Source organism: Ochlerotatus camptorhynchus, unplaced genomic scaffold (genome assembly GCF_037179485.1).
Source record: "Ochlerotatus camptorhynchus isolate MF236.1 unplaced genomic scaffold, CSIRO-AGI_Acam_v1.1 ptg000801l, whole genome shotgun sequence".
NCBI lineage: Eukaryota > Metazoa > Arthropoda > Insecta > Diptera > Culicidae > Ochlerotatus > Ochlerotatus camptorhynchus.
In genome coordinates this window covers 123,453-142,892 of record NW_027041265.1, presented here as the reverse complement: position 1 = coordinate 142,892, position 19,440 = coordinate 123,453, and the positions used below count along the sequence as shown (strand labels likewise).

The following is a 19,440-nucleotide window of genomic DNA, read 5'->3' as shown; positions in this document are numbered from 1 at the left end:
CTTGACTTTAACTTAACTTTAACTTAACTTTAACTTAACTTTAATTTAAATTTAACTTAACTTTAACTTAACTTTAACTTAGCTTAACTTTAACTTAACTTTAACTTAACTTTAACTTAACTTTAACTCAACTTTAACTTAACTTTAACTTAACTTTAACTTAACTTTAACTTAACTTTAACTTAACTTTAACTTAACTTTAACTTAGCCTAACTTTAACTTAACTTTAACTTAACTTTAACTTAACTTTAACTTAGCTTAACTTTAACTTAACTTTAACTTAACTTTAACTTAACTTTAACTTAACTTTAACTTAACTTTAACTTAACTTTAACTTAACTTTAACTTAACTTTAACTTAACTTTAACTTAACTTTAACTTAACTTTAACTTAACTTTAACTTAACTTTAACTTAACTTTAACTTAACTTTAACTTAACTTTAACTTAACTTTAACTTAACTTTAACTTAACTTTAACTTAACTTTAAGTTAACTTTAACTTAACTTTAAGTTAACTTTAACTTAACTTTAACTTAACTTTAACTTAACTTTAACTTAACTTTAACTTAACTTTAACTTAACTTTAACTTAACTTTAACTTAACTTTAACTTGACTTTAACTTAACTTTAACTTAACTTTAACTTAACTTTAATTTAAATTTAACTTAACGTTAACTTAACTTTAACTTAGCTTAACTTTAACTTAACTTTAACTTAACTTTAACTTAACTATAACTTAACTTTAACTTAACTTTAACTTAACTGTAACTTAACTTTAACTTAACTTTAACTTAACTTTAACTTAACTTTAACTTAACTTTAACTTGACTTTAACTTAACTTTAACTTAACTTTAACTTAACTTTAATTTAAATTTAACTTAACGTTAACTTAACTTTAACTTAGCTTAACTTTAACTTAACTTTAACTTAACTTTAACTTAACTTTAACTTAACTTTAACTTAACTTTAACTTAACTGTAACTTAACTTTAACTTAACTTTAACTTAACTTTAACTTAACTTTAACTTAACTTTAACTTGACTTTAACTTAACTTTAACTTAACTTTAACTTAACTTTAATTTAAATTTAACTTAACGTTAACTTAACTTTAACTTAGCTTAACTTTAACTTAACTTTAACTTAACTTTAACATAACTTTAACCTAACATTAACTTAACTTTAACTTAGCTTAAGCATTAATATAACTCTCACATAATTTTGACATAACTTTAACTTAATTTGAACTGAGCTTTCACATAGCTTTACCTTGAACATTACTTTAATTATAAAATTATTTTAATTTTAGCTTCACTCTAACGTAACTATAACTTAACTTACACTTAATTTAACAAAACATTAACTTATTTGTTTACTTAAACATTACTTTAACCTAATTTTAACTTAACTTCAACACAACCTTAAATAAATTTAAACTTAAATTTAACATATCATTAACTTAACTTTAATCTAACATTAACTTAACATATCTTTAACTTAACTTTAATTTTATAATAACTTTAACCTAACTTTAACATAACTTTAAACTAACTTGAACTAAACTTTAATATAACCTTAAATTAATTTTAACTAAAATTTACCATAAATTTAACCTAAGATTAACTTAACTGTAATTAACTTTAAATTATATCTAAAATTTAAAATAACTTTAACATTAACATAGCTTGAACTTAACTGTAACCTAACATTAATTAAATAGATCTTTAACTTAACTTTAACTTTATAATAACTTTAACTTAACTTGAACTAAACTTTAACACAACCTCAAATTAATTTTAACTCAAACTTAACATAACTTTAACCTAACATTAACTTAACTTTAAATTTTATCTTAAATTTAAAATAACTTTAACATTAACATAACTTGAACTTAACTATAACCTAATATTAACTTAACTTATCTTTAACATAACTTTAATATAACCTTAACGTAATTTTAACTTAAATTCAACATAACTTTATCCTAACATTAAATGAACTTAAACTTAACTTAGCAGAAACATAACTCTAATTTAATTTTGACATAACTTTAACTTAATTTTAACTAAGCGTTCCCATAACTGTACCTTGAATATAACTTTAATTTTAAAATGATTTTAACTTTAACTTTAACTTAAACTTAACTTTAAGTTGATTTATACTTTAACATAACATAATATAACATTAATTTAACTCTAACATAACTTTAACTTAACGTTAATTTAACTTTAACTTAACTTTAAATTACCTATACCAGAACTTTAACTTAAGTTTAACATAACTTTAACTTTAAAATAACTTAAACTTAACTTTAACACAAATTTAACTTTAAAATAACTTAAACTTAACTTTAACTTTAAAATGACCTAAACTTAACTTTAACTTAAAAATAACTTAAACCTTTAACTTTAAAATAACTAAAACTTAACTGTAACCTTACTTGAACATAATTTTAGCAAAACTTTAACTTAAATGTAACCAAATTTCACAAAAATTTAATTTATTTTTTGGCATTACTTTAACTTTAACAAAACTTTAACTTACATATAACATAACTTTAACTTAAGTTTAACATAACTTTAACTTGAAAATTACTTTAACTTACCTTTAACATAACTTTAACTTAACTTTAACTTAACTTTAACTAAACTTCAACTTAATTTTAGCATAACTTTAACCTAACATTTACTTAACTTTAACTTAACTTTAAATTTTAACTTAAATTTAACATAACTTTAAATTTTAACTTAAATTTAACATAACTTTAACTTAACTTTAACTCTAACATAACTTTAACTAAACTTTAACATAACCTTAACGTAATTTTAACTTAAATTTAACATAACTTTAACCTAACATTAACTGAACCTTAATTTACCTTAACCATAAACATAACTCTAACTTAATTTTAACCTAACTTTAACTTAATTTTACCTTCGCTTTCACATAACTTTACTTTGAACATAACTTTAACTTAACTTTACTTGAACAAACATAACTTAAACTTAACTTTTACTCTAACTTAACTTTTACTCTTACTTAACTTTTACTTTAACTTATCTTTAAGATAACTTTTTCATAACTTTAACATAACGTTAACATAACTTAAATGAACTTTAAATTAACTTTAACTTTAACTAAACTTTAACTAAATTTCAACTCAAGCCGAACTTTTACTTAACTTTAACTTAAATTTAGTTTTTGCATACTTAATTTAATTTAACTTAAAAATAACTTTAACTTTTACTTAATTTTAATAAAACCTTACTTTACCTTAAACATAGACATCGGGATCCGGCATCGGCATGCGTTGCATCAACGGATTCCTCCAGCGGCTCAATTTTGGGAACTAATTACTTCAAAATTGATCCACTGGAGAGGACTTTAAATTTTTTATTTAAAAGCAATTTACTTACCTTGAGTATGAACTGGAAAGATGTCTGTTCCCTTCGTTGGTCCCGTCGGAAGACCATTCAATCCCGTAGATGGTCACTGGAGACCAATTTCGCAGCCCGGATAATCGGAGCAAGTAGCCGGCTGAAAAAAATTATTTACAAAAATTATCATTGTTTTGGTTTTTATTTCATTTAAAAAGCAATTTACTTACCTTGAGTATGAAGCAGAAAGATGTCTCTTCCTTTCGTTGGTCCTGTCGAAAGACCATTCGATCCCGAAGATGGCCATCGGAGACCAATTTTGCAGCCCGGATAATCGGAGCAAGTAGCCGGCTGAAAAAAATTATTTACAAAAATTAACATTGTTTTGGTTTTTATTTCATTTAAAAGCAATTTACTTACCTTGAGTATGAAGTAGAAAGATTGCTCTTCCCTTCGGTGGTCCCGTCGGAAGATTATTCGACCCCAAAGATGGCCATCGGAGGCCAATTTTGCGGACCAGATAATCTTATGAGCAGCCGGCTGAAAAAAAAAATGAGGTACAAAAATTAACAACATTGTTTTGATTGTTTTGTTAATTTAAAGCATTTTACTTACCTTGAGTATGAACTGGCAAGATGTATCGTCGGACCATCGGACCAATCCGGAAGATGGCCATCTGAGGCCAATTTTGCGACCCGGATAAAAAAAAACCAGCACCTGCCACGAACGAAATGAAAACATGGCTGACCGCTTAGTCAGCCGACGCAAAAAAAAAATCGCAAAAAAATGGTAAGTTTCATCCGCCATTTGGTAGCCCGGCGCATGAAATTACTCTAGCGGGGCGAGTCGCCCTTCGTCCGCATCCCGGAGCGCCATTTGGTAGCCCGGCGGATGAAATTACTCTAGCGGGGCGAGTCGCCCTTCGTCCGCATCCCGGAGCGCCATTTGGTAGCCCGGCGGATGAAATTACTCTAGCGGGGCGAGTCGCCCTTCGTCCGCATCCCGGACAAAGGGCGAACGATCAGTCTTCAAGTCGCTCAATGTCAAATGACGTCACTTTTTCGCCGGCAATTCGTGTGGGGCTGGTGGTAAAGTTGGCGGGGGACTCCCAACAGTTTCAATGTGCACTCACGAGATGGCACTGCGATCACATAAGGGTAGTGTATCCATTGCCTTGTTCGAGGAATTGATTTGTGGGATATCTTGTTAATGAAATATCTTTGCTAAAACCCAGAATATAGGTAAAATTTACCGATAAATATAAATATAAAAATAACGTTATTTTTTAATAATTTTATGAGTAAAGTGCGGTTCAAATATTTACTTTATTTTTTACCTAAAATTGGGTGAAAATTTTGTCACTGTGCAACGAGCAGCAATTCGCCTTGACACTATAGTCGCTATATTCATAGTCTGGCGAATAGAATTTCGATCTATCAAAAAGCGGAACCATTTCAATATATTTTAGACCATCAATTGAAAAAGTACTATCAACTTTTATAAACAAAACGTTGATTATTCTTTCCTTGCCAATCGAACGCAAATTACCGGCATCATCGGATAGGGAAAACTTTCCCCAACCCAAAGATGGTGTTAGTTTGCGTAGGCGAGCCTTGAGTCACGAGAAAAGGGTTTCCGAAGTTTTGTTCGCAATAGCTGATGTGCTCTTTTCTGTTGTTGGTCGTGATTTGCTCGATTGGTTCCGCTATTTGACAGCTCAATTGGTTCCCTAGATTCTATCCGCCAGACTATGAATATAGCGACTATACTTGACACCAGTCCTGAAGTGACGTTTCTTCACACACATTTTGACAGTTCCTTATGGGGTTTTGCGTTGGAGTGAGAGAATAAGAAAAAGTCCGCCATGTTTCACACATAGACTGACAGTTGAGATTTCTCCATATGAGTAAAGAGTTATAGAGCTCTCGTCAACGCCAATAATAGAGTTCTCAACCGCCGTTAGTATTAGTGAGAAGTTTCACTAATACATGCATTTTACTGGTTGAAAATAAAAAACAAACCGCTGTCAAATCGAACACTTTGACAGCTGATTTTGTGGTTGAAAATAATAAATAAATCGATTTTACACGGCTACGCTAGCTAGGTTGTATTAGTGAGATCTTACGTCGAGAAGTCAATTGTCGCATTTACACAGCAAAAAAAGTTGTAGAATATTACATTGAAACCAAAGATGAATACTAAGATGAAACTGTCGGAAGAAAAACTTTCTATTTTAGTGTCCTCTTTCATGGTCCCTTTCATCCAATGAATACCCCCCGTATTCAAGGTAATTTTGTGGTTTTGCTGCCCCCTCGGTAGAGATGAAATTTTGCGCTCATTTTGATCAAAACAAACACACCAAAAACAGGTGTCCCATTTTTTAATTACTCAGTTAACAACTAATCGATTTTTTTTTGTTCGCTGTACTGCCATTTTTCCACCAATGAGAGTGCAGCACATGTTTGAAACGATCGGTGATGATCCTCTGGAGAAGTTAATGCTTATATCGGCATGATATAACCGATTACAAATATTTTACTTTTCGGTTCGTTAATCGATTAATCGATAATTAACCACTTCATTCGAGCAGATAAAATGACGTTTACTACCACTCGAACTTTGAAATGAAACATTATTTTGAGATTTTTTCTTCTAGAACCTCGAAAAAAGTAGCCAACATTTGTGCGTTTCACAAAAAAATAGAAATTAGTTGGTCCAGTTTTGTGAAATCGCTGGTAGAAAGTCACGCCAAAACTGCTTGACAAAGTGGTCAATTCGAATGAAAATCGGCCATCACTAGATGAATGTGAAACGTCATTTCAAATATATGGACCGTACATAAATAATGATACAATTTTAAAGGGACCGGGGCTCATCACAAATTATGTCCACACGGTAACTGAAATAAACACGAGTGTTCACCGGTTGTTTGAAACTGCTGCAACCTAAAGCCCTACAGTAAAAGTATGGACGTCTGTCAAAAGTTGTTCCAATCGAACCGTCAAAATGCAGCGCTTTGCTCGATTGGAACAGCTTTTTTTCAATTTTGTGGTGACAGTCGTCCATACTTTTACTGTAGGGCTTTACTGCAACCAGGTCAATCCATTGATTGTGTAATATCACATTGTACGATGTACATCGATTTTGCAAACAAAATTACATCCATTGATGTAATATTGTATCTGCTTTTTGCTATTACACCATTATTTCATACATCAGCTTGAAATACGTTGATCGATATTACAATTTTTTTTTTATTTTTGCTGCACAGCAAAAAAAATGTAATAGCGATCAACGTAATTCAAGCTGATGTATGAAATAATTATGTAATAGCAAAAAGCAGATACAATATTACATCAATGGATGTAATTTTGTTGGCAAAATCGATGTACATCGAACAACGTAATATTACACAACCGGCGGAATGATCTCTGTGCAGCTGTTTGGATGTAATATTCAACAACTTTTTTTCTGTGTATGTAGTCAACTGCTTGTTCCTTCTCCTGCAATCCTTCCGAAAAGTCGCTGAGAGCTGGCTTGCGGAAACCAGGGACCAAACGACAGTCAATCAGTGAGGTGAGTAAAATTAATTGAAGATTAAAGATTGAAAAGACCTCATCAGCTTTTGTAAACAAAACATCTTGCGTCATTTTCTCGAGGATCGGAGCTCACCTGTGCAAACCTGTGAAAGCTTCTCCTATCTGATAGCATTGTTGGTATGCCTCAGTTTTGTTTACAAAAGCTGATGAGGCCATTTCAACTGTTGATTCTAAATTACAAACCGGATCAAGCAAAAAACACACTGATATATTGTTTGTTGTCAGCATCCCGCGGCATCCCTACCGTTCATGTAGCAGGCATCTCCTCTGCTACCTTCCACTGCTGCAGAGTCGCGCTAAATTCAAAAAACAGAGTAGTCCTCGGAGTGGTGATTTTTCTTATCGGTGCTTAAGGGGGAACTACAAGAAACACGTCAAAAACTCGACGATCTTCGGAATTTTTTTGTTAGCAAATGAAACAACGCAAACGTTTGGGGTTTTTTGCATTAAATTGCTTAAACCTTCCTCTACATTTGAGATTTTTTTTTCATTGGTTTGTGACCTCTGTGGCTCCTTGGGGTCACATAGGAAAGAGGTCGCCTCCGGTGGGGATTAGTAATTGGCGGGCGTTCTAGAGACCTGAAAAATGGACAAAACTTACTTTTATCAATTGGACCTTATTCAGAAAAGATTTTTGTTCTATTTGAACCTCTAAAAAAAAGTGTTTTTTTTTTCATTTTAGGCAGACCTATATTATCGAGATGCAAATCGATTCCGGAGTGCAGTCGAACATCATTGATAACCAAACTTACATTTCTCGATGAACATTTCAAATGGTCCTATCTGCTTTGATCGATTCTCTTCATCGACTTTCTCTTTCGTCAATAACTCAGCTGCAAAACCTTTCCCTGTTGTATTTGACGTTTTGGACGCTAGATAAGAACCTCCTTTATCAAACTATGTGGTAGAATTAACGCGAAATCTGTTTGCATAGCAGTGGTTATGAAAAGAGAAAGTCGATTAAGAGAATCGATCAAAGCAGATAGGACCATTTGAAATGTTCATCGAGATTTATTTCCATTTCGTCAAGCCAGTGTAGACTACATACAATGATTATTACAATGTTTACTTACATACTATGCATTAATTCTATTCTGTTTTAGCTTAGTTTGTATTTGCTGCTTGGACATAGTCAGGGTTATTCTGCGTGGCGAATGAGGTGAGACGACTCGAGTCACTCGTGTCACCCGATTCCAGCTGGCGAGTGAGGTGAGAGAAGTCACTTGGGATGAACCCGGTGAACTTTCACCTTATTCTCACAGTCGTATTTCGGTGACAAAAGTCGTACTGAAGTGACGATTTTAAGTGACAAGAGTCGTAACCTCCGCTGCAGTCGACTGGAAGGAAAACCTTAGAGTTCTATAAGCTATGGTAGCGGTTTTCGGTAATTTATTACTTCTAAATTTGTTTCAAACAATTTTTTTTTGTTTCTTCGGCTTCCTCAATATGGGTATTTTTGGAATAGGAGTGACGTGTAGGAATCGGAAACCCATGTCTGAGGCCATTTTAAAATTCAATATGGCGGCTTCCGGTTTGAGAAAAATTTGGAAATTCTGCCAAATACCCCACAAAACTGGTATTTTTGGAGTCGGGATGACGTGTAGGGACCGGAAATCGATGTCTGAGGTCAATCTGAAATTCAAGATGGTGGCTTCCGGTTGGAGAAAAACTTGAAAATTCTGTCAAATACCCCTCAATATGGGTATTTTTAGAATTGGGGTGACGTATAGGGTCCGGAAATAGATGTCTGACGCCATTTTGAATTCAAGATGGCGGCTTCCGGTGGGAGAAAAACTGGGAATTATTGCCAAATTACCCACAGTAGGAGTATTTTTGGAATCTTAGTGACGTGTAGGGTTCGGAAATCGATGTCTGAGGCCATTTTGAAATTCAAGATGGCGGCTTCCGGTGGGAGAAAAACTGGGAATTATTGCCAAATTACCCACAGTATGAGTATTTTTGGAGTCTTGGTAACGTGTAGGGTCCAGAAATCGATGTCTGAGGCCGTTTTGAAATTCAAGATGGTGGCTTCCGGTTGGAGAAAAACTTGAAAATTCTGTCAAATACCCCTCAATATGGGTATTTTAAGAATTGGGGTGATGTGTAGCGACCGTAAATCGATGTCTGAGGCCATTTTGAATTCAATCTGGTGGCTTCCGATAGCTTGCTTGAGCTTGAGCTTGATTGACCGCCCACGGTTGCTACTCTGTTACTGCCAGATCAGCTGTAATTACACAGAGAACCAATAGACGATGCTTGGGACTAGCAATCATCCTCAATGTGTAAAAACTGGTGATCTTAAATTAGGCAATACCAGCGCCGGCCGCGCCCGAACACAGGTCAAGAAAGGAATGGGAAGGATTGTGTTGACATGACACTCGCTTTGATGGAAGCCGAGAACACCTCTGCACTTCCACGAGGAATCACTGGGATGTTGGATAAGAGGGTTGGGTTTGCAGCAGGGTTCGTTTTGGTAAACGATAAGCTGAATTGATGTCCTAACGATCATATAACGCGAAGGAGCTTGGGACTAAACCCACGGTCTTCTGCTCAGTAAGCAAAAACGTTTGCCACTAGGCAGACGAGCACCTTTTTAATCACCGAGTTGCTGTTATTACCATTTAGTCATATTAACAAATAAAACGATTGACGAATCTTGAATGTGGATGGGCCTGAGATTAGACTCATGATGTTCCGCTCAGTAAGCAAAAACGGTTGCTCTAAGGCCACCGAGCCCCTCATATCACATAATACCGTTGCTCAAATTTGTGTATCCATTCAAATCCGGAACCAACGACAACAACGAGTTTCGCAAAATACACGATACACAAGCGATTTTACCATAAATCTGACCTGGGACCGCGTTTTTCTGCTCAGTAAGCAGGCCACTGTAACCAACGATCTTTCAAATCCGAAAACTAAAAACTACGAAAAAGTACTTAGGCCTTCATTAAGTTCCACTTTCACGCGACGTTCAATGTTTCAATTTGCTCTTTACGTATTGTTCAGGCTATAAATAGGCCCTTTTCAAAAGTTACGCGAGAAATACGCACAATCGTCGCCTACCTCGCAAAACAATTCAATCTGGTGGCTTCCGATAGAAGACAAACTTGGAAACACTGTCAAATACACCACAATATGAATATTTTTGGAATCGGGTGACATGTAGGGTCCAGAAATCCATGTCTGATGCTATTTTGAAACTCAATATGGTGGCTTCCGGTTACAGAAAAATAGAAAAATACAGGCGGGTTTTACGTCCATACACGTCACTCCATTTCCAAAAATACCCATATTGGACAGAATTTCCAAGTTTTTTGCTAACGGAAAGCCACCATATTGAATTCAAAATGTCGTCAGCCATGCATTTCAATTTTCCTGTAACTGGAAGCCACCATCTTGAATATAAAAACCCGAATTTATCCACCTATGGTGTGAACAGACCCTTCTTACTTATTCAAGTTTATTTATTTTATTGTCATTATCAGTGACCAAGCCCCCCACCCCCGTGTCATCCAGTGACGATACGCCACTGCCTGGGGGTACCCGGAATATATCCGGGTGTAGTCTATTTGGTGAGGCTACCAATCACCTTATCATCGTATTTTAATGTGATTTAATGGGTTTTAATTCAATTCATATTCAAGCAACTCCCCCGGAGTACCCGGAACATGTCCAAGTGTGTCCAATGTGGTCTGGAACACTTAACACGACTTGCATTGATCTTATTTTTGAATTCTGTAGTAATTTGATGTGTCGCATGATGGTTTTGATACGTTTTCCGTTAAATCCAGCGTGAAGGCCCATATTCACCGGATCTTATTCCGGCCATATCTCCGGAACCGGTTCACCGATTCCAAAACCGTTCAATAGCGTTCAATGGGACCCCAAGACCTATCATTTGGCGCCGAGTTTGTCCAAATCGGTGGAGCGGTTGCTGAGAAACGTGAGCGCATTCATTTCGTTACATACACACACACATACACACATACACACATACACACACACACACAGACATGTTCCGATCTCGTCGAGCTGAGTCGAATGGTATATGACACTCGGCCCTCTGGGCCTCGGATCGATAGTGGGTTTTTCAAGTGATATCTATACCCTTCTTTGTAAGAAGGGTAAAAAGGCATTAGTTTACGGTCCCTACACGTCACCAAGATTCCTAAAATACTCATAATGTGGTGTATTTGACAATATCCCAGTTTTATTTAAACGGAAGCCGTTATCTTGGATATCAAAATGGCGCCAGGCATGGATTTCTGGTCGTCACCCCGATTCCAAAAATACCCCTAGATAAGGGGTATTTGACAAAATTTCCAATTTTTTCTCTAACTGGAAGCCACCATCTTTAATTTTAAAATGGCCGCAGACATCGATTTTAGGTCCTTACACGTTAATCCGACTCTAAAAATACAAATATTGTGAGGTATTTGAGAGAATTTACAAGTTTTTCTCTTGGCGTAAGCAGCCATCTTGAATTTCAAAACGCCAGACATCGATGTTCGGTCCCTACACGTCATCAAGACTCCAAAAATACCAATAATGTGGATAATTTGGCAGTAGTTCCCAGCTTTTCTCTAACCGAAAGCTGGCATATGGAATTCAAAATGGTATCAGACATGGGTTTCCAGTCCTTACACTTCACTAAGATTCCAAAAATACACACATTGAGAGGTATTTCACAGAATTTCCAAGTTTTTCTCGCACCGGAAGCCGCCATATTGAATTTCAAAATGGCCTCAGACATCGATTAAGGGTCCTTACACAGCACCCCGTCTACAAAAATACCCATATGGTGCGATATTTGAGAAAATTTCTAAGTTTTTCTCTAACCGGAAGCAACCATCTTGAATTCAAAATGGCTTAAGACATCGATTTCCGGTCCCTACACGTCATTCCGATTCCAAAAATACCCATATTGTGGGTAATTTGGCAGTATTTCCAAGTTTTTCTCTAACCGGAAGCCGCCATCTTGAATTTCAAAAAGGCGTCAGACATGGTTTTTTGGTCCCTACACATCACCAAGATTTCAAAAATACCCAATATTGTGGGTAATTTTGCAGTATTGCCCAGTTTTTCTCTAACCGGAAGCCACCATATTGGATTTCAAAAAAGCGTTGGACATCGATTTCCGGTCCCTAAACGTCACCCCGATTCCAAAAATACCCATATTGTGGGTAATTTCGCAGTATTGCCCAGTTTTTCTCTAACCGGAAGCCGCCATATTGGATTTCAAAAAAGCGTTAGACATCGATTTCCGGTCCCTACACGTCACCCCGATTCCAAAAATACCCATATTGTGGGTAATTTGGTAGTTTTTCCAAGTTTTTCTCTAACCGGATGCCACCATCTTGAATTTCAAAAAGGCGTCAGACATGGTTTTTTGGTCCCTACACATCACCAAGATTTCAAAAATACCCAATATTGTGGGTAATTTTGCAGTATTGCCCAGTTTTTCTCTAACCGGAAGCCACCATATTGGATTTCAAAAAAGCGTTAGACATAGATTTCCGGTCCCTAAACGTCACCCCGATTCCAAAAATACCCATATTGTGGGTAATTTGGCAGTACATATTGCCCAGTTTTTCTCTAACCGGAAGCCGCAATATTGGATTTCAAAAAAGCTTTAGTCATCGATTTCTGGTCCCTACACGTCATCAAGACTCCAAAAATACTCATATTGAGAGGTATTTCACAGAATTTCCAAGTTTTTCTCGCACCGGAAGCCGCCATATTGAATTTCAAAATGGCCTCAGACATCGATTAAGGGTCCTTACACAGCACCCCGTCTACAAAAATACCAATATGGTGAGGTATTTGACAGAATTCCCAAGTTTTCTCTAACCGGAAGCCACCATCTTGAAACTCAAAAAGGCGTCAGACATGGTTTTTTGGTCCCTACACATCACCAAGATTTCAAAAATACCCAATATTGTGGGTAATTTTGCAGTATTGCCCAGTTTTTCTCTAACCGGAAGCCACCATATTGGATTTCAAAAAAGCGTTGGACATCGATTTCCGGTCCCTAAACGTCGCCCGATTCCAAAAATACCCATATTGTGGGTAATTTTGCAGTATTGCCCAGTTTTTCTCTAACCGGAAGCCGCCATATTGGATTTCAAAAAAGCGTTAGACATCGATTTCCGGTCCCTACACGTCGCCCGATTCCAAAAATACCCATATTGTGGGTAATTTCGCAGTATTGCCCAGTTTTTCTCTAACCGGAAGCCGCCATATTGGATTTCAAAAAAGCTTTAGACTTCGATTTCCGATCCCTACACGTCACCCCGATTCCAAAAATACCCATATTGTGGGTAATTTGGCAGTATTGCCCAGTTTTTCTCTAACCGGAAGCCGCCATATTGGATTTCAAAAAAGCTTTAGACATCGATTTACGGTCCCTACACGTCATCAAGACTCCAAAAATACTCATATTGAGAGGTATTTCACAGAATTTCCAAGTTTTTCTCGCACCGGAAGCCGCCATATTGAATTTCAAAATGGCCTCAGACATCGATTTAGGGTCCGTACACAGCACCCCGTCTCCAAAAATACCAATATGGTGAGGTATTTTGCAGTATTTCCAAGTTTTTCTCTAACCGGAGGCCACCATCTTCAATTTCAAAACGGCCTCGTACATCGATGTCCGGTCCCTCCAAAAATACCAATATTGTGGGGTGTTTGACAGAATTTCCAAGTTTTTTTTCCAAGCAGAAGCCGCCATCTTGAATGTCAAAATGCCATCAGACATCGATATCCGGTACAGCATTTCACCAAGATTCAAAAAATAACAAAATTGTGGGTAATTTGGCAGTATTTCCAAGTTTTTCTCTAACCGGAAGCCACCATCTTAAATTTCAAAACGGCCTTGTACATCGCTGTCCGGTCCCTCCAAAAATACCAATATTGTGGGGTGTTTGATATCCGGTACAACATTTCACCAAGATTCCAAAAATAACAAAATTGTGGGTAATTTGGCAGTATTTCCCAGTTTTTCACTAACCGGAAGCCGCCATATTGAGTTTCAGAAGGACGTCAGACATGGTTTTCCAGTCCCTACACGTCACCCGGATTCCAAAAATACCCATATTGAGGGGTACTTGACCGAATTTCCAAGTTTTTCTTTAACCAGAATGGAATGTCAAAATGCCGTCAGACATCGATTTCCGGTCCTCAAACGTCACTCTGACTCCAAAAATACCCATATTGTGGAGTATTTGACAGAATGTACAAGTTTTTCTCGCACCGGAAGCAGCCATATTGAATTTCAAAAAGGCTTCAGACATCGATTTCCAGTCCCTACACGTCACCCGGATTCCAAAAATACCCATATTGAGGGGTACTTGACCGAATTTCCAAGTTTTTCTTTAACCAGAATGGAATGTCAAAATGCCGTCAGACATCGATTTCCGGTCCTCAAACGTCACTCTGACTCCAAAAATACCCATATTGTGGAGTATTTGACAGAATGTACAAGTTTTTCTCGCACCGGAAGCAGCCATATTGAATTTCAAAAAGGCTTCAGACATCGATTTCCAGTCCCTACACGTAACCAAGATTCCAAAAATACCCATGTTGTTGGTTATTTTGCAGTACTTCCCAGCTTTTCTCTAACCGGAAGCCGCCATATTGAAATAAAAATAACGTCAGGCGTTGATTTCCGGTCCCCGTACGTCACCCAGATACCAAAAAATACCCATTTTGTGCGGTATTCGACAAAATTTTCCAAAAACTTTTTAGGAAATAAATCGCAAATAATGTTTTTTACGTCTATTTCGATTTACGAACCGCCGGTGTGGTTCGTAAATGGAGGAATACACTGGAACCTGGACCCTAATTTAAAAAAAATAACGATTGGAAAAAAAAAAATCTTCGTCCGCAACCGAAAACAACAAACAGCCAAAACTGAAAGGGTCTAGCACAGGCCGAACATTTTCAATCCATTTAAATGATGTTTTTATGCATGATTTCGAACATGTGAACGCGGATTATGTTTAAGAAAATAATAAAATATTTCTAGATAGAGCTGGAATTAGGGCGTAACAGCCTTTGTAAACAATGACTTCTCTCGATGATTTCTACGAATTCAAGGCACGCCTACATAAAGCAACATATCCATCGAGTAGAGGAAGTCTTCCCCTAATCGCTGTGGATGTCGATTTGCAAGGGCGAGCAATGACTTTCGAGAAATCATCGAGAGAAGTCAATGTTTACAAAAGCTGTTTCGCCCTAATTCCAGCTCTATCTAGATTTAATCTATCTTGTTTGACATGAAATACGACTCGAACGCAAAATAAACCCTAGGTGCGATTAAACTGACTAATGAACCTACAAAAACTGCATGGGCCTTCTTCGGAAAACAAAGCAAACTGACATTTGGGCGAATGAACACCGAGTCACTTTGCAACTCACCTAAGAATGAACCTCTCACCTCACCCGAGTCGACTGTCGGAATAGAGTGAGAAGAGTCATGTGACTGCGAGGTGACAATTGTCGTCTCACCTCATACGCCACGCAGAATAACCCTGAGTGATGTCAATAGTTCCGCAATGCAAATTATATAGGCGCATCATTCGATTGATTGGGCTATTTTTTGCATAGTTTGTTCTGTACGATGTTTCTGAAAATAAATTCCGTGTTCTAAGATATCGACAAGGTGTGTAAAAATTTAATTGTGCGAGAATTTCTGCCGAATCTATGCGCATTGAAATAATGTCGTTGATGAAGAAAAGCATTGCAAATTGGCGGCGCTCCTTAAGTGTTTGTATATTGATGAGCATGCAGCGCGCTTCATAAGATGGTAATGGAAATGCAGTCCAATTCAATTTACGTAAAGCATATAAAAGGAATTGTTTTTGGACAGATTCTATGCGTTCTTCGTGTATGGAAATGTATGGATTCCATACTAGGTGGCAGTATTCCAGAATTGGCCTTACATATGTGATATATAATAGCTTAATAGTGTATGGGTCTTCGAAATTATGACTGAACCTTTTGATGAAGCCTAGCATTCTGTTTGCTTTACTAATGATAGTATTATAATGTTCTATAAAAGTTAGTTTGGAGTCTAGGATTACACCTAGATCTCTTACAATTTTGCTTTTTTCTACTATTTGGTTGCCTAATGATATTTGAATATGCGGTGTTTCAATTTTTCTGCTAAATGCTATTGCAGTACATTTTTTTACGTTCAGTTTAAGTAGACTTTTACTACACCAGGTGTGGAATATATTGATTTCATTCTGGAATTCTTCTGCATCGCTAGAATTACTTATTTCCATAAAGAGCTTCATGTCGTCTGCATATACAAGCAATTTTATTTTTTTTAAGTATGTAGGAAATGTCGTTTATGTACAAAATAAAAAGAAGTGGGCCTAAATGAGAACCCTGGGGTACCCCAGACGTGACTGAAATTGGTTCTGAAAGTTTATTTTGAAAGCGAACTATTTGTTTACGATGTGTTAGGTATGATTGAAGCCAATTCAAAAGTCCAGGCTCCATTCCTATTTTCTGCAATTTGAGGATTAATAATGGTATGTCGATGCGGTCAAATGCTTTACTGAAGTCGGTGTATAGCGCTTCAACGTGCTTGCCACTGTCCAACGCTTTAATAATGAAAGATACATATTCTAGAAGATTAGAGGTAGTTGAACGACCTTTAAAAAAGCCGTGCTGTTTACTTGTAATTAGATTTTTCACCTGCTGAAAAATATTGCCGTTTACGATTGATTCAAAAAGTTTTGGAATGCAAGAAATAATAGCAATTCCACGATAATTTCGAATGTCTGATTTTGCACCTGATTTGAAAATAGGTACCAAATAAGATGATTTCCAAATTTCAGGGAATTTTCCATTTTTCAGAGACATGTTGAAAAGACGCTCTAGAGGAAATGCGAGTTCTTCAGAAAGGTTTTTCAAAAATATGGGTGCGATGCCGTCAGGTCCAGACCCTTTCGACGCGTTTAAGTTTTTTAGTGCATTGAGGACTTCATGTTGAGAAAGTTGGTTGACAGAGATGTTTTTAGAAATTTCAGGAATGAATGCAAAGAAATCGCGGTCACGATCTTCTTCGGAAAATGTGGTGTATACTTCTTGGAAGAAATTTGCAAAGAGACTGCAAATTTCAGAAGAATTCTCACCTACATTTGCATCCAAATTCATTCGCGAAGGAAAATTGCTGCTTTTTAATTTCGTGTTTACATAATTAAAAAAGTTCTTAGGACATGATTTGACTTCATTTTCGACTTTGCGGTTATAGTCCTCATATGCAGAGTTGGTGGCTGTATGTAATTGGTTGCATAAGTTGTGATAGTTTCGCAAATTGGTTTCAGTTTTTTCTTTTTTGTATAGTTTATGAGCTTTCTGTTTTTTATTCTTCAAATTTTTCAGTTGTGGATTGAACCATGCGGGTAGTTTATTGTTTTGTGTTCGTCTTCTTTTTTTTTGATGGTGCAGTTTCTAAGATTAGGTTTTGTAGAATTAAGTGAAATTTTTCTACTTCAGTATCGACATTTCCTTCAATACTTATTAAATTTTGCCAATTTATTGTACATAGTCTACGTTTGGCTTCTTCGTAATTTGCTTTACGGTATTCCGGCACTTCCTCGTATTCCCAGTCGCTGGAGGAAGAAGAATTTTGTACGAAGATTGAGTATTCAATTGCTGTGTGAAACACTTCATTTTTCCATAAAGGTGCTAATGATGTATCCACACAGAAGTCTTCAGTACAATTTGTAAATAAAAGGTCTAAATATGAGTTTTGTTGATTTTTTACATGGTTTATTTCATTAAGACCAAAATAAGATATTTTGTCGAATAATAATTGTAGTGCTTCGTCTTCACCTACGACCGGGAGTAAAAATGATTCATTTTCAATGTCTGTAATAAAGTCTGCGTTTCGTAGATTGAAGTCGCCATAAATATGCAGTTTTACTTCTGGTTCCATATTTGACATTATTGTTTCAACAATTTGAAAAAATAGTTCAAAAGACTGCTTGTGGGCATGTTTAGGTGGAAAATACACAGAAGAAAAAATGTGTATTTCACCGGCAATAAGTGCTTTGACCCAGACATTTTCGAATTCCTTGTGCTTTTTTGTTATGATTTCTTCAGAAGTAAAGTCAGCATTGATGGCAATGAGCACTCCACCACCAGACTTTTTATTACAGAGTTGAAAATTCCTGTCGTGCCGGAATACATTAAAATTGTTTCCAAAAATTTCTTCGCTTCTGACGCTTTCGTCCCAGCTTGTTTCAGTTCCAAGAATTATTTGAAAAGAAGAAGATAGAATGTTCTGGTGGATTTCTTTCATTTTAGCTGGGCTTTTCATGCGATTGAAATTTTGGCAATACACCAAAATTTCAGTCGCATTCTGTTGAGGAAGTGAAGAGATTTTTGGAGGGTCAGTATTACTTACATTAGTAGGGTCTACCTCATGTAGAGTGTCGTCATTCGATAATAATAATTCCCTTGCATGGGAATAGTCGTCGTTATTTCCTTTAGTAGAGTGCGTCAGTGCCGTTGAAAATTTGGAGGACTGTAAAATTTGCGAGCGGCCTCCCTAGTTTGCTGCAGTCGTTGTGTGCGTTCACTAAGTAGGAACGCGCGGTGTGAATTCAGGTCTGCCAAAGCGTCGGTGCGTGGAATTCCGAGTTCTTCGTGAACGTCCAGGAAAATTTCGCGTAAAAGGGCTGTTTCCGTTGGTAGTCCTTCTGCTGCCAGCATTAAAGTTGCACTAGTTTTAGTGATTCCGCGAATACATACTTACTTAGAGCACTATGTTGCGGAACGGTGTGAACACTATTGGATCAATTAAGCATCCGGATAAGAAATTCAAGGCTTACGCACAGACAGAATGTCTCGAAGTACCAGCTATGTTTGATGCGGAAATTTTCATTTCAGATCAAAGTAAGCAATTGAGTAGCTAGGTTCTATGTTGTACAAGGAGGACCACAGTCTTTGTTGGGGAAAGTCATGTCGAAGGAATTGGGTGTGCTCATAGTAGGATTGCTAAGCCAGCAAGAAAGTATTCACCAGGTGAACGTGAGCAGACCATTTCCTTGTGTGCGTAACATCAAGATTCACATTCCTATTGACAAATCTGTAAAACCTGTTGCCCAGCGGTTGAGGTGTTTACCATTTGGAACACCCGACCGAGTGGAGGATAAACTCAAAGAATTGCAAGCGAAAGACATCGAGAAAGTTTCTGAACCGAGCTCATGGGTTTCCCCGTTGGTCGTGGTAGTGAAGGATACCGGAGATATTCGCGTCAACATGCGGCAAATTAATAAAGCGATATTGCGGGAGACTCATCCTTTGCCTACGATTGAGGACGTTAGATGGAAGTTAAACGGAGCTAAGTGTTTTTCTCGATTGGATATAAAAGACGCTTTCTATCAGCTTGAACTCGATGATGAGAGCAAACCGCTCACTACGTTTATTACGCATAAGGGTTAG

General features: G+C 36.5%; 1 protein-coding gene across 1 annotated transcript; it reads left to right on the top strand.

The window, feature by feature from the left end:
- Positions 1 to 18,957: 18,957 nt before the first annotated feature.
- Positions 18,958 to 19,440, top strand: LOC135715088 (uncharacterized protein K02A2.6-like). Its single transcript, XM_065238501.1, has one exon. It carries the CDS (start codon positions 18,958 to 18,960, stop codon positions 19,438 to 19,440), a length of 483 nt encoding a protein of 160 aa, XP_065094573.1.